General features: G+C 51.7%; 5 protein-coding genes across 5 annotated transcripts; 3 read left to right on the top strand and 2 right to left on the bottom strand.

Annotated features, from left to right (window-relative positions):
* Positions 1-1163: 1163 nt before the first annotated feature.
* Positions 1164-2928, top strand: V1510DRAFT_406849 (uncharacterized protein; the record flags this gene model as incomplete). Its single annotated transcript, XM_066932395.1, has 5 exons — positions 1164-1196; positions 1657-1741; positions 1804-2160; positions 2447-2526; positions 2737-2928. 5 exons carry the CDS (start codon positions 1164-1166, stop codon positions 2926-2928), a joined length of 747 nt encoding a protein of 248 aa, XP_066789601.1.
* A 631-nt stretch (positions 2929-3559) lies between these two features.
* On the bottom strand, positions 3560-9977 carry V1510DRAFT_415526 (uncharacterized protein). Its single transcript, XM_066933610.1, has 3 exons — positions 9346-9977; positions 8286-9276; positions 3560-8248 (listed from the first exon to the last, which is right to left on the bottom strand). The coding sequence occupies exons 1-3, from the start codon at positions 9586-9588 to the stop codon at positions 3666-3668; spliced, it is 5817 nt and encodes a 1938-aa protein (XP_066789600.1). The 5' UTR covers positions 9589-9977; the 3' UTR covers positions 3560-3665.
* V1510DRAFT_415519 (ATP-dependent metalloprotease) lies at positions 9978-12966 on the bottom strand. The gene is made up of 3 exons (XM_066933609.1): positions 12602-12966; positions 12367-12496; positions 9978-12332 (listed from the first exon to the last, which is right to left on the bottom strand). Exons 1-3 carry the CDS (start codon positions 12623-12625, stop codon positions 10342-10344), a joined length of 2145 nt encoding a protein of 714 aa, XP_066789599.1. The 5' UTR covers positions 12626-12966; the 3' UTR covers positions 9978-10341.
* Positions 12967-13037: 71 nt separating this feature from the next.
* On the top strand, positions 13038-14317 carry V1510DRAFT_110035 (uncharacterized protein). Its single transcript, XM_066930235.1, has one exon. The coding sequence runs from the start codon at positions 13343-13345 to the stop codon at positions 14183-14185; it is 843 nt and encodes a 280-aa protein (XP_066789598.1). The 5' UTR covers positions 13038-13342; the 3' UTR covers positions 14186-14317.
* A 3090-nt stretch (positions 14318-17407) lies between these two features.
* On the top strand, positions 17408-18487 carry V1510DRAFT_363676 (fructose-1,6-bisphosphatase class 1/Sedoheputulose-1,7-bisphosphatase; the record flags this gene model as incomplete). The annotated part of the gene is made up of 2 exons (XM_066931148.1): positions 17408-17848; positions 17897-18487. 2 exons carry the CDS (start codon positions 17408-17410, stop codon positions 18485-18487), a joined length of 1032 nt encoding a protein of 343 aa, XP_066789597.1.
* Between the last annotated feature and the right edge of the window lie 2351 nt (positions 18488-20838).

The raw sequence follows: 20838 nt of genomic DNA, 5'->3' as shown, positions 1-20838 counted from the left end.
CCCTATTGAAGCCGCCAGCTGTGCGGCTCTGCAAGGCTGCAAAGTTAGTTGAAGACACTATATGAGACTTTGTGAGCTACAAAAGAGGCAAGGTAAAAGCAAATCAGCTCACATCATGTCATATCCGTTTACACATATGCCATAAATAAGAATCTTCCTGAGAATATGCTGCCCTAGCAGCAGTTTTGCTAATAAGCGAGACTCGAAACCCGCTCAGTATTGATCACGGAAGTGAGCTGTCAAAACTGGCGAGGAATATCCATAGTAGATGAAATCGATAGACTCCACGGCTTTCAACCCTCTTCGTGGAATCCATGATCCAGGGAGCAGCGCGGCTTTTGCTTTCTAATCTCGTTCTCAAATTCCATCTCACTATGATTTCAGAACATGTCCATTTTTCACGCCTACGTCGTCTCGCAAGTCTCTATTCAGCGGCGGACGGCAGCAACTTAATTTAAGGTTTGTGATCGGGGCAGGTTTTCGACATAGTAGTCACGACTCGCAGCGCGCAAAGTGAATGCACTTACATGCTGTGCATGGTAGAGGAACCTTATGCGAGCGCGGGTAGCAGTTAGCCAGGTTATGCAGATGTAGGAGACGGTGTATATGGTCGGAGACTCGAGCCATGTAAGCCGGAGATAGTTTACGTGAGCGATCTAGTAATAAGAATCAAACTATTGAGTTTGTATTGCGTAAATGCAACACATCTGTGTTTTATGCCATTCACTCGCTTGTTCCACAACGCGTAAATAACGGCGTGAGGGCCGGCAGCCCAACCAATGTCCATCCGAGGACAGTTGCAAAGCTAACGAGATACCGTTGTGATGTTAGGCTTTGTTTTTGGGAAAACCACAAACGGCTGTGACTCGTCTTGTTCAAGACAAGCACGAAGGTTCAAAACTGTTGAGCTACGGCTTGTTAAAATCCCACATGCGTAGCAAGTACTCACGAGAAGACGCGACAGAGCAAGTACGAACCACGCACTAACAAGAATCAAAGGTATGATGGCTTGATCTGTCGACTCGGGTCATTGGTAGACTCGAATCATTTCAATAGCGTGAAATAGAAGCTCTAATCACATAAATTACGTTCCACGTATCAATTTAGACGGGACCTGCCCATATGCAATTTATTTTGTATACATCCCTACTCTGACACGCCAAATGTACTTCCAGTGTGCAGCCCTCAACTCCGAGGTAGTTAATGCACAGCCGACATTATCAAAGTTGCCTGCGAGACGCGTGCTATAAATTAAACGAGTGGACTGTTGCTGGGGACATCAATCGTATGGAGATTTGCGGACCGGCCGCTATCTTTGGACTCTGTTAAATGTCGGAGTCGGCGGCGGTCTGGATGGTAGCGATTTGTCGTTCAGATATGTGTTTTGCGACATATTTTGCGACGCAAGACTAGAAGCAGTGTCGTCGATGACTGCATGCCGTCTCTGGTCCACGTTCCCATCCCATCCCGGGATATATGGAGCATGAGCTCTACTAGGCATAGGTGGGTGATTGTATACTTGCGCGTGGCCATGGTCCATGTTCGTGTATGCCTGTTGTTGTCTCGGCGTGAATATTGAGCGCAGAGAATTGCGCGAGAATCGACTTGACCTTGGCATAGTCGTCGCTATGGGTTCAGCTGGAATGAATGGCTTAGGCTCGCCGAATCCTGAGTTTGATCTTTGTGAAAACGTATAAGCCTCACGAACTTTTTCTTCACGGCGATGTCGGCGACGGGTCACGTAAATGGAAAGGAAGACGAGCCCCAGAAGGAGCAACGAGCCAATAACTGATGCGACAACAGCAACGACAGTGGTGCTAGAGCCAGAATTCTTGGAAGATGAACTACTACCATCAAGCGACGACGATGAAGCTCCTGAGTCTGTTTCAGTCGACTCCGCAGAAGCAGCAGACGACGTCGTCGAAGTTGTGCCCGTAACGGCGGTCGCTGTTCCGGATGGGCTTACGGACGTCGAAGATATCGTGGCTGCCGTAGATTGCGTTGTGGTAGCCGCAAAAGTAGTAGTTGCGGTAGTGGCCTCCTCTGTCGGTGAGGCAGAGTCCGTAAGGAGTACAGCGTCTGACGACATGGCTATCGTTGTCGGTGCCGCGGTTATTGCTGTAGGAGTTGTAGAAAGCTCATCCGAGTCTCCATCGCGGCGTATGTGCGCTGCATTTGCCGGCACCGTAAATGCTGTTAACAGAGCAATCGCAAGGATTGCGAATCGAAGTCTTGCACTTCGCAGCATTTTCACTTAATAACAAACGGAAGACTCCAATCAACGACGCTGTAGACCTCGTGCTTACTGTGATTGCGGAAAGATACTGCTATGTGTATAAACCGGGCTCATATAATCAATCTCAAAAAAACTCTCCTTGGTCTACAAGACCAAAACAATTGTAGAAACAGAGGGCGGGGCGGTTCCTGATATAACTTATAAGCTCAGGTACCATTTACCGTGCCTTCCCCCGTGGACCAAACTGGATTGGTGAGACTACCGAACGCTCCCTGCACAGCACCGACAGAGTGAGTGAAGACTAGTACCTTAATTATTCTCGCTTACTCTCTGTTGTGCAGTGCTGTCTTGGCATGACGAAGATGTCCGTACATGTACTAGCTCCAGGGACCACTCCATAATTTTATGGTGAATGTGTAACCGCGCTACGAGATATTTAACCAATAACGGGTGGCGTCTTGCAGCCCTGCCAGCAAAAGTAACATCGCGTCGATCCACAGGGCTGCTACCAGACCGGTCTACTCCAGATATTGCGGCTCTTCCGAAGCTGGCCAGCTCCCGCCTATGCCGGGCGGATATCATCTGGGAAATTCTCTCCTAGATTTCCTGGTAAGACCTCCTTGACAGATCTCAGCCTAATACGAGTAGACGTCATCGTAGCGCGTGTTGTGCGCCGTTTCCCTCTTGAGTGAGCACAGTACTGGTAGACATGTATATCGCGAAGCTGATGTTTAACACTTTGAGGATCAGTCGCACCATTCGCACAGTTGCCAAATGGCAGCTTGTCGCTGTCTGTATTTTTTGTCCTGGTCTCACATTGTCTTTCTCTGAAACAACAAACGAACGTGTTATGGCAACACCTCAAATACGAAACCATTCTTTCCGATTTGAATACGAAGCCGCCGCGTTTCTCTCTTGTTGAATTTTCGGTTAGGGTACCGCTATCGGCCTCAGTGCATCAAGGGGTAATGCATACTCTTGTTAGGAACGAGATGGCCCCGAAACTCATAACTCCCAGTTTGTGCCTCCAGGGACTAGTGATAGCGTAATCAAATATGCGGCAGACAAGCTTCGCAGTCATCATGACGTTATAGCAATTTGAGCTTCCGTACACAGCCAGACTTGCGAACTGCCTGCAATGTCTTGAATTGGCGCGAGATTTTCATGAGATCGTAAAATTATTGAGACATTGAGCTATACTGCACATACTCTGACGGCTTCTCAGCCAAGCTACCATCAGTGAGGTCATAGATCATGCATTCCGAGGGCCAGCCCAGCGGATAATAGCCGAGATGAATACAAGCTACTCTGGTCTCTTTAGACAGACGCATTGATACTAGTGAATAATATTTTCATTTTATTTATCGAGCATAACAAAAAATGACGCTTCTACTTTAAGACCGAGACAAACGAGATAGCAAAGCGGCACTCATTGTGGCTCCTCGCGTCTCCTCTTCAAAGCAACAGGCGCACCTCCGCCACCTGATGCTGTGGTTTGGGCTACTTCAGAGCCGCCGGCCGGAGCAGCTGCCTGCTCAGAGCCATCGTCCTCACGTGCACGTTTTAGGCCATTGTCCTGACCCACGCTTTGCTGAGACGCGGAAGCAGATGCCGGCGCTTGACTAGCCGACCCCGTTGTAGTAGTTGGCGCAGTGGCAGCGATATTGCCCGTAACAGCAGCCACTATGGACTGCTTCGGAACTCCTCCGCCTTGAGCACCTGCTTTAGCCTCCGGCTTGGCTCCAGGCTGCTTTTTTATGCCTGCAGCGGGCTGTCTCAGCCCAGGACGCTGCGGTTGTGGAAGCTGAGACTGCAGACGCTGCTGGGCATTAGAAGGCTTCGGGATCATTCTCTTGGCACTAGGACCAGCGGTCGGAGCATGGATGCTGGCCTGCAAGCTTGCAGTCGTAGCTGCTGTCCCGGGCGCGGCCTGCGCCCCCTGTGCCACCTGGTTGGCCTTGCCCTGGCCGGCAATTGTCCCGGGGGGGACGATTCGGGACTGCGGGGCGCGAATTTGTCTTTGGCCCTTTTGACCCTGGCCAGCCTGTGCAGCGCTCTGCGCTGCTACGGGCTGGACGGCCTTGGTCGTAACTGCCGCATTCGGTGCATCTGCGGTACCTGCAGCTGCCGTGTTGTCTGCAGCAGACACTGGACTCTCTGTAGTCTGTTCAGTTGATATGCTCTGCTCTGGTGTGATGGGACCGCCCGATATCGTTGCCGGGGATCCTATCCGTTGAGGCACAAATGGTTGTGCTTGTGCTTGTAGATCTGTTGCAGGCGAAGCGTGCACGGATGCCGCCAAAGTCTGCGGGGTTCCCGGCGCACTTGTCGGAGTCTGTCCTGGCGTGGGCGAAGCAGCTTGAGCACGAAGCTGTTGAGCACGGAGTTGCTTGAGTTTTTTCTGAGACATCGGCTGCTGCGGCGTGCTCTGCTGGCTAGCTGATTCCACTGTGGCCGCCTTTGCGACCGCCGGGGTCTGCGCCTTTGGCAAATTTATCGCCGGCACATTCACCGGAGCTGTCGAGGCCGAAACAGCAGCTGGCGTAGTGGGTGTAGCAGCTGAACCCTTCAGCTCGTTCAGCTGCCGCTCTAATTCCGCTTTCTCTTTGTTGAGTTTTTCCGCCTTCTGCTCGAGCAATGTGTTTCTCATAGCAGCCTCGCGCTTCGACATCTCTCTGGCATTCTTTACTGCCGTTTGCTTCTGGACTTCCATTTCAGCCACCTTCTCCTGAATAGCAGCATCGAGTGCAGATGTGTGCTGCTGCTGAAGTTCTTCCCGGACAGCGTTGATACGGCTCTCGATCTCTTCAGCCGATCCAGACCCACCCTCCAAGGACGCTCCGGCCACAAGTGCCGACGTACGAACCTCGGCCAATTCCTTCTCCTTCGTGATCAGGTTTGTTTTCAAGCCGTCGCGCTCGGCCTCGAGCTGTGTTATGGTCTGTTGAAGCCCAGCCGAAGAGGTCTGGGTTTCCTTGATCTGCTTTTCTTTCGACTCCAAAGTTGCTTTGAGAGCGTTGATCTGAGCCTGTAGTCGAGCGACTTCTTCTCGCAGAGCATGGACCTCTGCACGTCTGTTTCCAAGCTTCTCCTGCGACTCGCCCCTGAGCTTGTTGAACCGGGTAGTCCACGAATTTAGCGATTCAGTTGTCGCGGTCAGCTTCTCGGTGGACTCTGCAAGCTCCTGCTTGATTTTCTCATGCTCTGCGGTAAGAGAGCTCAGTTCTGACTGGCTCTTCTTGACCGCATCGACTGCCTCGTCCCTCTCCTTGGTGAGGGTGGCAACCTGGGCACTCAGATTTACAACCTCATCCTTGGCATTCTGAAGTTCGACAGGATCCACGCGCTCGTACTTTTGGAGAATTTGCTGAGCACGATTCTTCCATCTCTCATTGTCCTCTTGTATGAGCTTGACCTGCGCTTCTTTGGTTTCGATCTCTGCGGTGAGTGTGGAGATCTTCTCCTCGTAAGGCATGATTTTGCCGTTGAGTGAATCAACCTTCTCTTCGAGTTCCTTGATTTTGACGGTGCCCCTTTTAGTCTCTTCTCGCAGAGACATGTTGCTCTCCCGAAGGATGTTAAGCTCGTTCATTTTCTGCATGAGCTCCTCGTGCTCTTTAGCGTTTTGGCTGGAATTGGCTTCCCGCTGTTGTTCTTGTGCGAGCTGAAGTTTGACTTCGTCCAGCGTTGAGGTTGTGTGATCAAGCCGCTGCTTTAGTCTCTTCGACTCTTGGAGAGCAATTTCATGCTGGCAATCGGCAATTTCTTTTTCGCGGCGCAAAAATTTGATGATCTCACGAAGATCATCAACGGACTCACTCAGTCCGAGATCTGAAAGCGATGGAGGCTGCGGTAGCGCGTTGGTAAGCAGACCCTCTGCTGATATCTCCCCCTCAACCACAGCGGTAGCAACACGTTCGCGCTGCGCCTGGGCAAACTGCTGGTTGAAAGACTCGAATTGGGTATGGAGCAGCTTGTTCTGCTCAATGAGTCCGTCGCAGCGTGTCCTGAGCTGCTGGATTTCGCTCTCGTATGTGTCACGCTGGGTCTGCCAGCTTTCCTCGGCTTGGTCAAGCGCGTTGCGGGCGTTCGTTGCTTCATTTGTAAGCTCATGTATGGTCTGCTCGAGCTCCGAGCCAGCGCTCTTCATCTTCTGGAGCTCCTGCAGAGAGGCCGCATGCTTCACTAGTTCGTGTTCGTAGCTTTGCTGGGACTCGAGTGCGATCTCGCTCTGTTTCCGCAGGTTTTCTTGCATAAATTTGACCATTGCGGTATGCTTATCTTCTCCCTCCGTGAGCCGGGCGATTTCGGCCTCGAGACGCTTCTTCTCCTCCGATGCAGCTTCTCTGATCTCGGATTGGCGATCGTTCAGCTTCGAAACGTCATCGAGTGACTTGCTGAGCTCGTCAGACACGAATTGCAACCTCTCTTGCAAGCCGGCAACTTCCTTCGTTCGAGCCTCGAGCTGCGCGTCCATTGCAGCCTTGTAGTCATCATGGGTGATGTTCATCGCCTGCAGCGCCTCTTCAGCTGCAGATGCGATGCTTTGAAGGTTGGTAGCCGCTTCACGAGCCTCAGTGAGCTCATTAACGGCAGCGTCCAAGTCTGATTTGAGCTTTTCTATCTCATTCTCAAGACTGCGTTCGACGCTAAATCCTTCTTCTTCATTCTGGCGTACGTACTCCTCGATCTTCTCCTGAGAAGCCTTGAGCTTCTCCGAAAGTTCATCCACACGAGCTTGCAGATGTTCTTCTTTAGTGCGAGCAATTCCGAGAGACTCCTTATTACCAGACAGCTCCGCAGTGACTTTGCTGAGTTTTTCTTGGCTCTCCTTGAGCTCATACTCCTTGAGCATCGACACGCGCTTGAGCTCCTCGGTCTCGGTGTCAAGCTTTTTCTTTGTTGACTGAAGCTCTGTCTCCAGATTCTCAACCTGAGTGACAAGGCGGCGACGAGTTTCGGAGTTGGTCTTCTCGCGCTCAGCCTCCGAGTTTTGCAGATAGGTGATCATGCTGCTGAGGCGGGTACGCTCCTCGCTCAAAGCATCGTTGTCCTGCTGCAATCGATTCTGCACGGACTTGAACAGAGATTTCTCCGCCTTCAGGTTGGCGTTGTCGGTGCGCATGCTCTCCAGTGAGGTCTTGAGGTCAACAACCTCACTTGCAACCTGCTGGGTTTTATAGTCTTGTCGGGCCAGCATTTCCTGTAGCTCGGAGCTACGCGCCTTCATCTCGTCGCTCTCCTTCTTGGTGAGATCGTAGTTATCGCTAAGAATCTTGTGACGTTCACCGGCCAGCTGAAGTTGACTCTCAAGCTTGGCAATTTGGACCTGCAGAGTAGAGCGCTCTTGCGTCAAATTCGACATCTGAGTACTCAAAGTGCGCGAGTCTGCCATCGTCTCGGTCTTGTAGGCCTCGAACTGGGCGTGGAGCTCCTTCAAAGTCGCGGTGGACTCGTCGTATTTCCTTACCAGATCAGCATACTCGCTCTCTGGAACCCCGCCCATTCTCTCGGTGCTTGCTCCCAAGGCACGACCTCCGTTGGGAGTGCCGGGAGCGCTCTTTTGTGGAGTCGTCGAAGCCTGTTGAGCACCCAGCATCTCTCTAAACATGTCGCGCTCACGGATGCAAGCCTCCAGTTTGGTGTTGATGCTACTGTAATCCGCAGAAATCTTTTCAATCTTAGCACGGGCGTCAGAGAGTGCCGCCGATTCGAGGTCCTCCATGGCCTTGCGCGTGGCCGCTTCCTCGCGCTCCATCCTCTCTCCCAGTTCGCGGGTAACGCGCAGGAGGTTTTCATTTTGTTGTTGCAGTTCAATGGAGTTTTTGAACAGGACCAGACGATCAGAAATCAGGACGTCCGTGTCTGACTTGGCACCACCAGTGTGTTCCGTGTCGGCCAGAAGTTGTCTCAGCGCCTTTTGCTCCGCGACGCTGAGTGGACCGTTACCAGAAGAATGAATCTGTACCTCGATGATGAGTTGCTGCACCTGTCTGGACAAATCATGAACCTCTGAGGAAGTTAGGAAAGGCCAAAATCACATACGTACGCTGGCGGTAAATCTTGATGGCACGCTCATCGTCCTTTACAGTCGAGGAAAGCTCTAACACTTTCTTCTCAAATTGCTCCTTGTCCTGCTCAGTGGAATCAAGCAACACGCTAAGATCGAGGAGGTCCTTCTTCATTCTCAATGCTTCTTCGCGCTCAGACTGAATAATTGGTGCTCTAGTCTCGAGGTCCTGGATGAGGTCATCGAAGTTCTTCTGCAAGCTGCGATTGCGGCGCTTTTCGTGCTCAAGCTGATGTTTGACCTTGGTAAAGTCCGCGTACAGTTGAGTCAAGGAAACGCCACTCTTCTGAATCTGCGAGATGGCATGCGCGGACGGGGAAAACATCGCAACTGGCGATCCTTCAAATCCTCTGCGAGCGGTTCCAGGAGTAGACGGTAGGGGCGATCCCGCGGCCGCGGCAACGGCCCCAGCAGACTGCTCATCTGCAGCGGCGTTCTCCTCAGCGTCCGCGTGCAGCTTTTCTATCTCTGACTCCAGGATAGCAAGCTGCGACTCGGCAGCGTCGGCCCTGTCACGTTCTTTCTCGGCTATCGCCTGCCAGCTGGCCGCGTGTTGCGCTGTCTTGTCCTTTTCGGCGCCTAGCTGTTCCTCGAGATCCTCCACACGGGCTTGGGCTTCGGTAGCTGACCGCTCCCATAGGGCAGATAGACGCTGCTGCGCACTCATTTCGGTCCGGAAGTTGTCCTCCAGCTCGGTATTGGCGTCATTAAGAGCCTTCACCTGGGTGAGAGCGGCCTCAAGGCTTTTCGAAAGCTGGCCCACGCGGTCACTAAGCGACTCCTTGGTTTTCTCGGACGCATTCAGATTCGAGATTGCTGTGTCGAGCTCGGTTTGTAGCTGTGAGATCTGCGACGACTTCTCGCGCCGGAGAGTGCTCAGCTCTTTGGACTTTGTCGAAAGCTCCGAGTCCAGCCATTCATTATTGGCTTTCAACAGCTCGAGCTCCTGTTGTAGGTTCTGCTCGCGGAACTAGGGCAATGTCAGATTGCTGTACCGCCGTTTCTGCCGATGAGGGCCACGCGCCCGGTCAAGACCTACCTTCGAAGAGAGCTTTGCGGCATCAGCCTGCTGGACCTTGTTTTCAAGTTCAGCAACAGTCTTTCTGCTCTCTGAGTATTTAGATTGCAGTTCATCGAACTCTCCGGTCAAACCAGTGAGCTCTCTGTTTCGTTTCTCTATCAGCTCGAGCTTTTGACGGTTTTCATGCTCGAGCGTCTCGACTTGAGATCGCAGCGAGCGGAGAATCGCATCTTGCGAATCCTCTCCCCCAGCGTCTGCCATCCGATTTAGCCTCCACCGTTTGAGGGTGATTCGGATCTTTCTTTGCGGTCCGTGTCGTCCTCCCCGATATCAGAACAGGTACAACGCCTCGCAGTCGATTCCTTGCGATCAATGCTTGCGGCTATAGAGACTGTTCCAATCGACCCGGTGATCAATCTTGTGGATCCAGGTTGACTGGATCTGTCCCTTCAAGCGACGCGACTGTCGATGTTTGATTGATCTCGGTCGGGGTTTTCGTTGCGTGTTTGATTTTCGTGTTTTAGTACAAGTGGTGATGCACCGCCAATTTGCGGTTAAGCTTTTTTTGCTGGTGACCGCCGCGATCGACACACGCGTTTCACTCTCTACTACCACTGATCTCATCTGTCCGACAACCGTATTTCGTCGGTCATGGTATATAGCCTATCGTATTTATGTATAGAATAGTAGCTCATGATAAATACAAGGGTGACGTACTACAAACATATACAAAATTCGAAAACAGGGAACTGATCGAAGTACTCGTGCGAACCAGACATTACTGCCGAGCACTGAACACACGATCGAGTCAGTCAACATGCCGCTGTGACGTAGCAAATGCTCTTAAACGGTAAATCATCACAATGTCCAAGGAGACAAAAAATGAAGCAGAGGACTTTAGCCAAGAGCATTAGTGGCTGTCTATATGCATCTTCGAGCAGTCACTACTATCGCTTTTTTTTCATTTTTGAGTTGAGATAGAGGGCTTCAGCCAGACACGAAGAGAACCGGTCTCTAGTTCGCGGGCGTAGGCACGACGCCCGGGCCGACAAGCCGTTGCGGACTGGGAGGTGACTTGATGATCGTGTTGGTGACCGTCTTCATCTTATCAATCTTCTCGCCGCGCACGACCTTCTCCATCTCTGTCTTCTCGAGGGTCTCGTACTCCAGTAGGGCCTCGGCGAGCAAAACAAGCTCCTTCTTCTTTTCCGTGAGAAGCTCACGAGTGCGCTTCTCAGAGTCGACAAGAAGCTTGCGTACTTCGCTGTCAGCGACCTGTTTCGAGGCTGCGGACCAGTTGTCCCAGCTGCCAGACATCTCGACAGGACCAACGGCCTCAGACATGCCAAACGCAGTGACCATGCTACGCGCAACCTTCTGCGCCTTCTGCAGGTCGCTGGAACAACCCGAGGTGACGTTCTCTGCGCCGTAAATGTACTCTTCGGCGACCTTGCCTCCCATGCACACATCCAGCTCGGCGAGAAGTTCTTTCTTGGTCTGGTCGTACTTATCCATCTCAGGTAGCTGGAAAGTGATACCAAGAGCTCCTCCGCGAGGCAGGATCGTGGCCTTGTAAAGGCTGGTAGCTCCCGGTGTATACATAGCAGCAAGAGCATGTCCAGCCTCGTGATAGGCAGTCAAACGACGAGTGCGCTCCGTCAAAACCATCGATTTTTTCTCAGCGCCCATCAAAATCTTGTCCTTGGCCCACTCGAAGTGGTTGCTGTCGACCGACACTGCGTTGTTTTGAGAAGCATAGATGGCAGCCTGATTGACCAGATTTTGCAGATCCGCCCCGGAAAATCCAGGCGTACCACGAGCGATGATGTTGACGTCAACAGTGGGGGCAGCCTCAACCTTCTTCATGTGGTGGCGTAAAATAGCAGCGCGTCCGCGGACGTCGGGGAGACCGACGTTCACAATCTTGTCGAAACGGCCAGGTCGAGTCAAGGCCTTGTCCAAAAGTTCGGGAAAGTTCGTGGCACCGATGAAGATGACTCCCTGCGCCTGCGAAAATCCATCCAAGTCGACTAGCAGCTGGTTCAGAGTCTGCTTCACATAGGCCTGGTCGCGAGCGTTGCGGCGTCCGCCGATAGCGTCGAGCTCGTCAATGAACACAATCGACGGTGCCTTGGCACGAGCAGCAGCAAAGAGCTCACGCACACGCTTCGCACCCACGCCAACATACATCTCGTCAAACTCCGAACCACTCATGAAAAAGAAGGGAACACCCGCTTCTCCAGCAACAGCACGAGCAAGAAGAGTTTTTCCTGTGCCTGGAGGTCCAGTAAGCAGCACACCCTTTGGTAGTCTACCACCAAGACCAGTAAATTTCGAAGGGTCACGCAGAAAATCAACAATTTCCTCCAGATCCGCACGAGCTTCGTCCGCACCGTGGACATCAGAGAACTTAACCGTAGGTTGGTTCTCTCCAAAGTGCTCATGGGTCTGGGGAGGCCCTTTTAAGAGACCCGACGAATCAGAAAGAACAGTTGCAAAAATCAGAAGGACGTAGACAGTGAAGAATGAGACCAAAAGAAAACGGACAAGGCGAAAGAACACCGAGAACTTTGATTCTTGCAGGACAACGTGGATAGGATCAGACTTGAGACCCGTTCCCCGGCCGAGATTCGGGCTGTTCCAGATAACTGAGCGAGGCTCTTCACCACGGAGCATCGTCTGACGAACGGTTTCGGCCTTTGCAACTTCGCCAAGGCGTTCCAGCGCAGTCACATACAGACGCTCACACTCAGCATTGGAGCCAACGTTTGGGGTCTCAAATCGCTCGACCACGACGTTGGGATAATTTGCCGAAAGCAGGGAGCGGTAAAACTCCGCCTGAACATTGGCATTAGAAGGATCCAGATTGGCCGACTGTTCTTGCGAAGCCAGCAATCTGTTCATCGATGTTGACGATGCATAGCGCTTAATAAAGACCTCCCGGACAACATCCCGGGCAATTCCTGCTCTAGTTGGGCTGTGAAACGCTTGCTTGACAGCGGCGTCTAGGGTTAAAAATCACCACTACACTGACCATACCTCGAAACGATCCCTTGCTTAAAGCTGGAGTCCGTGTGATGGAAGATATTCCACGACGAGCAATGTTCAAAGACTGGCTTTGAACGAAGCAGTTGTCGAGTATCCGGTGGGCGGTCGTGCGTGATGCCGACTGAAATTGTCAGCCTTGCGCCTGCACAACCGATCACAGTGGTTCAAGTAGTCTAGCTACATGACCACCAGTCTTGGACTATCGGTTGTATGGCTAAGATCATACCTGTAGCGAAAGTCGTAAAACCATGATGGAAGCCGCGCGGAGGTAGTCTGCTCGTCAGTTTAGTTGTTGTAGGCGCGGAAGTGCGGTGCAATAATGTGAACACAGCAAATTCCGGCGTATCCGAAGCCAAAGGATATCGAAAACTCGATGACCATACCTCTGTCGCCGTCGGATTCACCTCAGCTCGTTCCGAAGAGCCTCGATTTGAGCCGTCGATCGACTCCGAGGAGTTGAAAAGAGACCTCTGTTATTATCGGTCTGCTTCACCGTCAAAAACGACCACTGCTCAGAATCCAGCTGGTAGTCGTCTTCGCTTTAAAAGCAAGAAGCAATGTAGTCAGGCCGTGTATAATACCGCTTAAGAAGCCGTAATGGGGAGAAGCATGAGGAAGACTATAGTGAGCATGTGACTTTTGAATGACACTTTACGTGGAAATGACACACGTTTCTGAGCGAAAAAGTTTTTGGATGCTCTCTGCGGCTAAAATGAACGAGAAAATTGGCCTAATTTGCGGACGATCGGAATACTGCTTATAATTTGTGTGACATTTAGGGCACATGACCTTCGCTAGGCCTACTGTGGCACCTCGCAAAATACGCAGGAACCGATCATCAATGAAATTGCTCCATATAATATTGAAACTGACAACTTATTACACATATGCATCACGTGAACAACATGTCAGGTGATCTACTATACATGCAGATTAATTAGTCCGCGACGCGTACACGGCTATCAAAATGGCAGACGTGAACGAAGTCGACGAGTTTACGGGAATAGATCCATACGAATGTCTTGGAATCACGAAAGATGCATCTGAAGCAGACGTGCGCAAGGCGTACCGTCGACTCGCCTTGATACATCATCCGGACAAGAGTTTGCCCGAGAACAGAGAGGCTGCCCATACGCGCTTTCAAGAGATCGCATTTGCATATGGCGTGCTATCTGAACCTGAACGCAGAAGGCTATACGATGAGACGGGTTCTCTGGAAGAGAGTGCGTCTGACTTTAGCTGGAAGGAGTTTTTCGATCAGATGTATAAACGTGCTATCACCAAGGAAATAATCGAGGAAGACAAACGAGAATATCGTGAAAGCGGACAGGAACGAGAGGACATTTTGAAGTTTTATGCGACGTCGCGAGGATCCTTGGACGTGATTTTTGAAAACGTGGTGCATTCAGATGTTTTGGAGGATGAAGAACGCTTCCGAGGCATTATCGACGAAGCGATCGACGCGGGAGAAGTCAAAGCTTACAAGAAATACACTGGCGAGGCTAAAGCCGAGCGTGTTAAACGACGCCGGGTCGCCCAGAAGGAATCAGCTGAAGCTGAAGAAATGGCAAAGAAATTAAAGGTCGACAAAGTGATCGGGTCTGAAGCTGAACTCGGCGCTCTCATTCGAAAGCGGCAAGCTGCGCGAATGGGAAATTTTCTCGAAGATTTGGAGAAGAAGTACTCGTCCGGGAATCCCAGCAGCAAGAAATCGAAAACTACGAAGTCTAAGTCCAAAGCTGGCAGTTCGTCAATGCCTACAGAAGAGGAATTTGCGAAGCTTCAGAACAAACTCCTCAACAAAAAATGATGAATGTGTAAATATTTTATTCAATTTCTACGTCTATCAAGATACGTTAGCTTCCGACAAAATGCGAATGCAACTCTTGCAAAATTTATTCAGTTCAAAGGGCCCTGTCAGAGGCCAGATCATCAATGCCAACTTGTGGCGCAGTCGACCGTCGTGATAATTGATCATCATGAAAAATTGCAAGAGCCGAAGTTCTTACCTTCACATGAAGTTGAAGTCTTCACCATCTATGGGAGCTTACGCTGGTGTCAGCAAATTGTTCATCTTATAAAACGAATGAGACAGAAGCATCAGACGTCAAAGGTGTCTTCTTTGTGAACTCGGACATATGCTTGTCTTGATTTAATTGTATCATCTTGTGCAGTCTCATATAATAAAAATTCATTACCGTTTGCAATTGGAACGAATGAAATTCATTCAACCAGATCATAGACCGGACTACTACATATTATTAAAACATGTCCGACCAAGAATGCAACTTCGATCCAGTCTCAGTAACGTGGGTTTTCTAGGCCCACTAAATGCATATCACTCACTTTTACTTCATTGAAGTATCAGTGCCCAGTGCAAAAAGTCATCCTAGGATCTACAGCATTGCAGTAAGAATTACCTGATACGTTAGCGATGATCAAGGAACACATTGTTCACAGGTATCTAACTCAGAGAAAGGTGCCAAAACGATTTCAACATAAAGATTCAGCCGGTAATTTCCAGCTTAGTTTTGTATGATCATCATTGAAAGATACCTGCGAACGTCGAAAATATATTTCTTACCTTATCTATCAAAACCTGCACAGTCAAGGAGGAATTCATAGTCATGGGTATCTGTTAATTAGCATATGAACTTGAAAGCATCCATGACTAATATCACCATTGACAACAGGATCAGGCTGACATGCAAATTACGTTTAGAAATCATAGAATATCATAAACTCTAGTTTGAAAAAGCGATTTTGATCATCATGTAGAAGCCAGTGGTGTAATCATGGGCCGTCACTCACCAGAAATGTGGAATGCATAGTATGCCAAAGGTATTCGATTACTAAATACTTCTCATTATGCGATGTAGTGCTGCCTATTAAGACAGCTGTAAATATTATGAGGAAAGAAAAAGAGGAAAATATTTTTTAAAAAAATTTATGCTGGTGGTTCTAGGGTTTTGGGTGTGTTAACATTGGTTAGGGTTTTGCTTGACATTATGAGGGTGGGTTGCATAGGAGCGTGAACCAGGCGTTGGAGCTCGACCACAGCTGGCGCTACTTGCGGGATGTGAGCATACAGAGAGTCGCGAAGACAGTTACAACATCGAGACATCATCCGGCCAGACATCGAGAGCAGGGGATTCAGAAATCAGCCGCGTCCTTAACGCGTTTTGATTTACACCCAAAAGTATTACGCGCTATGACCGGCAAAAGCACCAGCAACTTGTCTTTAAAACGTCATATGCCGGCCTGCAATCAGTGGGATAATCGGTACGATCTAGCTTTAAATCATGGAAACGAGCGGGGATGCTCGGTAGAACGGGCCAGAACATACTCACATGCCACTGAACTAATGGGTATACATGTGTCGTAAAATTACCAGGCCAGGACGTTGTTGTAGAAAGGCGCAGCGGCGGGTCGGCTGATGGCGGATGCTCGAGCTCGCGACCATGGACTTTTTGCTGTTCACTAGGATCCTACTATGCAGGACCGAAATTACGAAATCACTGAGTCGCCGTCCAGCACGGTCCGATCTGACGAGCTCGGCATTCAATATAGCCGATCAGCCCTCTTCCTTGAATCCCATAATAGGATATAATATCGTGTGCCGGCCGGCGTAACGCCGGTTCACGCGCGGCCCCCATCGGTTGTACGGGCCGCGGAGGGAGGGGGCGGAATTTCTATCCCACCGGGACTACAGCCGAACGGCACTCTGCTTGCGGTACATCTCCACCCGGTGGTTACGTTGACGCGTGCGCCGCAGTAGCTTTCTCGGAGTTGTGTTGAGACAGCCGGTTTATTCCGAGCGAAGCATTTTACTCCATGCGTACGTACCGGACGCCCGGCGGGTCTGATCCTGGCTACAGCCCACCTGCGAGCTTGTGGCGCCTTGGTCTGGCGCGGTCGGCGCCTCTCGTTCATGTGATGTCACGCTCAGGCACACATTATTACTATCGGAACGATGACATTGGGAATTTCATCTGTGGCCGGCATTTCTCCGGAGGCCAAGTTAGCCACAGGTCGGCTGAGCGTCCACCCGCATCGGTAAAGAGCATTGCAACGACTGGCCGTCGTCGACTCATTCGGTTCTTCCATTTCGCCGACTGCAAGCTGCCATTGGACATCAAAGCCCGGAGCACCGTCCACTCAGCGTAAATTCAAAGTGATTGTCTACATGATGTTGTGGCTATGCTCACGCTGTGATCGTCGGTAGTGGCGCGGCTACTCTAAAGCTGCTGTCGCGTACCAGTTCCTAATACGCAACTGCCCCTCACTGCGCCGCGAGTGTTGTAGCACGCCGAGCACTCACCGGGCCCAAAGCGGGTCCTATCGGAGTGTACCCGAAGCCTAACCCTAGCCGTCCATGCATCCGCAACCCGACCCGCACCGGAGTCTCGTGACCTGCCTCGACCCGTGATGAGCCGCCGACCCGTACAGCAACCCGGCTGTCCGTTGCAGCTGACCTAGGAGTACCCCATCTTTTGGTTGGGATGGCTATACCAACAGTCGATGCCGGGGTAACCCGCACGGCCGGACGGCCGGGTGTCGCTTCCTCTCACTCCCACCACCTTCCCGCTGCGTTTTCATCGGAATTGTACGTGTGAACAGGTCGCATTCACTGCGCCTACGCCGCCGCGGTCGCTTACCGTCATGGAGACCCGCTAGTTTCCCATAGTCCTGGCTAGTAGGGTCGGGGTTAATCCGCCGGGTGCGGGTGGCTACCTCTTTCGGAAGGGAGGCATCATCACTTTCGGTAAGCTCTGATAAACATCGACCCGGCTAGTGCGCATGGTTTGGCCGCACGCCTCGACAGTACGACTACATCGCCAGATCCATGTACGTCGCGCGGGCCCATAGGCGGGCAATTGTATTATATAATACTATGATCTCGTGAAGTGGTCGCGGCGTTCCGGAAGTATATAATAATAAACTTGCCCATTAATCTATTTTCCACACTGTATCTCAAATAGCACTTCACGATCCACATACTACCAATACAATGTCTGGTGCTAACGGCTCAATGACGGCGGCTGACATCGACGGCCTGGAGAACATCCAGACTGATATCGTCACGCTTACTCGGTTCATTTTGACCGAGCAGGGTCGCTATGCGACTCAGGCTACGGGTGACTTCACCCTGTTGTTGAACAGTCTGCAGTTTGCTTTCAAGTTCATCGCTCACAACATCCGTCGGGCGACGCTGGTCAACCTCATTGGACTTGCTGGCGCCAGCAACGCCACCGGCGATGACCAGAAGAAGCTGGACGTGATTGGAGACGAGATCTTTATCAACGCTATGAAGGCTTCTGGCAAGGTGAAGGTCCTCGTGTCCGAGGAGCAGGAGGAGATCATTGTGTTCGAGGGCGACGGAAAGTACTGTGTTGTGTGCGACCCTATCGACGGATCGAGCAACCTGGACGCTGGTGTTTCGGTTGGCACGATTTTCGGTGTCTACAAGCTGGTAAGTATCCTGGAGTAGTTTTTTTTGAGACAGTCACTGATGTCATAGCAACCCGGCTCGACTGGTACTGTTGAGGACGTTCTGCGCCCGGGCAAGGAGATGGTCGCCGCTGGCTACACCATGTACGGTGCTTCGGCTAACCTGGTCCTGACCACTGGCAACGGTGTCAATGGATTCACCCTGGATACTGCTCTGGGCGAGTTCATCTTGACGCACCCGAACATGAAGATCCCGAAGTCTCGCTCGATCTACTCGGTCAACGAGGGTAACATGTGCTACTGGGATGCGCCTACTCGCGAGTACTTCGAGAGCTTGAAGTTCCCTAAGGAGGGAGGCAAGCCGTACTCTGCCCGTTACATTGGATCCATGGTTGCCGACATGCACCGCACCATCCTCTACGGCGGCATCTTCTCCTACCCGGCTGACTCGAAGAGCAAGAACGGCAAGCTCCGTCTGCTTTACGAGTGCTTCCCGATGGCCATGCTCATCGAGCAGGCCGGTGGACTGGCTACTACTGGAACCGAGCGTATTCTCGACATGGTCCCGTCGAAAATCCACGACAGATCTGGCATCTTCCTGGGTTCGGAACTCGAGGTCCAGAAGGTTCTTGACATCTACAAGAAGCACGAGGGAAAATAAACTAGGTCATTTGTCTGGTTGGTTTTGTTTGTTATCATGATCGGGTACGCAAGCTGTCATAGCACACAATAAACATGTAAGAGTAAAGAGACACCAACTTGAATCTTTTCCAGTACAAAATCCATGCCATGCCCGAAGTGCGGCGTCTGGCGATGGCGTAAGATCCGGCACCGGTTTCTTTCCAGGGTCCTCGGGCCGTATTTCTCCGGTAGTTTACCGCTGATAGCTAGGTCCTGTACACAGGAGGCATATTAGTTCCGAAGTAGCTGGCGACGGACAACGGAGGACCGGCAGTAAGCTACGAAGCGGGTCGAGTGCGCTACAGCTCTACGCCTCAACAGTGTCACATCGAGCGAAGTCACGCATGGCTAGAGATGTTACCCGCTACGGTCTTCGGTGCACTATGAGCCGGTGCCCAACAAAACGGACGGTCATGGACAGCTGTAGTCCGAACGGAAAAACTTCAGCGCCGACCGGTCTTAGGCACATAGAAACGGTTGTGCACCCATAATTAGCACATGCCAGCACTAGGCGCACTATTGAAGCAGCCCAGTCATGCCGCAGGTCCCGTAGTGAAACTCATAGTGCCCATCGGTACTGTTTTGGTTAGTACCGGAGCGTGTAGGTGTGGGCGCCGTGCGTACTCAGCTATTTAACGTAATAGTTTTTCCGGACCGGTCAACACGTGACTCGGACATCTTGAGCCGCATGCATGCTATAGACGTTTGTGCGGCTCAATCGCGCGGCATGGAGCCGCACAGTGTGCGGCTCAGATCATACTGTGCTCGACGCCTAGACTTACTGCCGATTGAGAGTATTATCAATGCTACAAATTCACAAGCGATCGCGGAGAATTTTGCGATCAGCCTCTAGCATCTCATGGCGACTCCGAGACAGCTTTCTCGCGAACTAACCCTGAGGGCGGAGGGGCTGCTCAGATCGGTCCTTGCACGTGTTGATGCCAGCTCTCGTGTCTCCCACTGCCAAATTGAGAGTATGGCGAACGACATCGGCCGTTCCTGTCTGTAACATGCTGGGAGCTGACACGAACGGGCGAACTTTTTCACACTAGTGCCGCTCTATTTCTCTATTCGTAGCGTAGCGTGCATGTGTGAGGTGGCGACCAGCAGTTGCCAGCGGTAACCAGGTGGCTACATAATATCAGACACCAAATCTGAGCTGCGGGGGTATTACGCTGGAGTAGGATATAGCTTAATGTGGTCATGCGATTCTCGTCAGTTGCGTGCTCTGCTCGGGTCGGTCTCGGTGAGGATGGTGCAACTTGAATGACTGCAGCCTGTTTTACGTGAGCATACGGCACCGCCGCAATCAGCCACGTGCTGCATATTGCGCCTCCACAACCAACGCCACGCTGACAACTATATAGCGGACTAGCCGACGACTATGAGCTGGAAGTGCTTCGAGGCCCGCAACGTTGTATATGTGGAACTCGCCTTCCGACGGTCGCTACGTATGTGAGTGCATCGCCACCTGTTGCGTATAGATGGTACGCCGAGACGTGGCCAGGCTTGACCAGGCCGCTCACGACGGAGAATCCAAGACTGGAGACCTGCAACGGCTGAGTGCACGCCACAGGCAGCAACAGCGCCATTGAGTATTTTATAGAGCCGCGCCACAATTTGGGCGCTCTCAGGTCAAATGAGCCACGAGACTATGTCAAACTGATTCTAGAGCAGCAGTAGTCTAACTGCAAGACTCTGAAACGGGGTGTGCTACCTAAGAACACCGCCACAGGTCGCCGGAACAGGCACGGCGTTCAACACTGTCGCGGTCAGGCGGAATTCCCACGCAGCGGACGCATAACAGGAACCCCAGGGTGAAGGTGCAGCCCACTGAGGCGGAGCCCAGAACGCGTGCGGCGGCCTGTGGCGTGTATCCAGATGCCTAAAGTGCCGCAGCGACATCGGCCAGCCGGGACCTGGCCGGACGAAACACGGTATCGCACAAGTAGTCAAATATGTGGCATATGGTCCACATGTGTAGAATTTTCACGCCTTTATGCATCGCGTTTCTAGGCCCGCAATTTTTTCCTAACCTTCGAGCCCAGACGCTTCTTTTGCCGAAAAGTACCCCAGCAGGTATTCTGACGACGACGACAGACCTGACAACAGCTGCCCGACCGGTCACATACCCTGACGTCCAGTGCCTACGCAGCTTGGCGTCTTGAGTATCACGTCAAGCATCCTGGTCGACTGTTGACCGAATCCGGCTCGGTGTCGACGAGCCGATAGCGTGGCTGTCTCTGCCGTCAGCGGTCCCCGTCCGGAGCCCGGTTAGAGGACCAGACGATTGCCACCGTCGCTCCGGCAATCAGCCCCGCTGCTTTTCCT

The sequence above is a fragment of the Dipodascopsis tothii genome (genome assembly GCF_038497935.1).
Source record: "Dipodascopsis tothii strain CBS 759.85 unplaced genomic scaffold V1510scaffold_11, whole genome shotgun sequence".
Lineage (NCBI taxonomy): Eukaryota > Fungi > Ascomycota > Lipomycetes > Lipomycetales > Lipomycetaceae > Neoaidaea > Neoaidaea tothii.
This window is presented reverse-complemented; position numbering and strand designations above follow the sequence as displayed.

Excerpts from the sequence above, each read along its gene's own strand:
- V1510DRAFT_415526 (XM_066933610.1), bottom strand. The coding sequence starts at position 9,588 with ATGGCAGACGCTGGGGGAGAGGATTCGCAAGATGCGATTCTCCGCTCG. Across the intron at positions 9,277-9,345 it reads CCGCAAAGCTCTCTTCGAAG|TTCCGCGAGCAGAACCTACA; the intron begins GTAGGTCTTGAC and ends ACATTGCCCTAG. Across the intron at positions 8,249-8,285 it reads CATCAAGATTTACCGCCAGC|AGGTTCATGATTTGTCCAGA; the intron begins GTACGTATGTGA and ends TAACTTCCTCAG.
- V1510DRAFT_110035 (XM_066930235.1), top strand. The coding sequence starts at position 13,343 with ATGGCAGACGTGAACGAAGTCGACGAGTTTACGGGAATAGATCCATAC.
- V1510DRAFT_415519 (XM_066933609.1), bottom strand. The coding sequence starts at position 12,625 with ATGGTTTTACGACTTTCGCTACAG. Across the intron at positions 12,497-12,601 it reads TTTTACGACTTTCGCTACAG|TCGGCATCACGCACGACCGC; the intron begins GTATGATCTTAG and ends TGACAATTTCAG. Across the intron at positions 12,333-12,366 it reads AAGCAAGGGATCGTTTCGAG|ACGCCGCTGTCAAGCAAGCG; the intron begins GTATGGTCAGTG and ends TTTTAACCCTAG.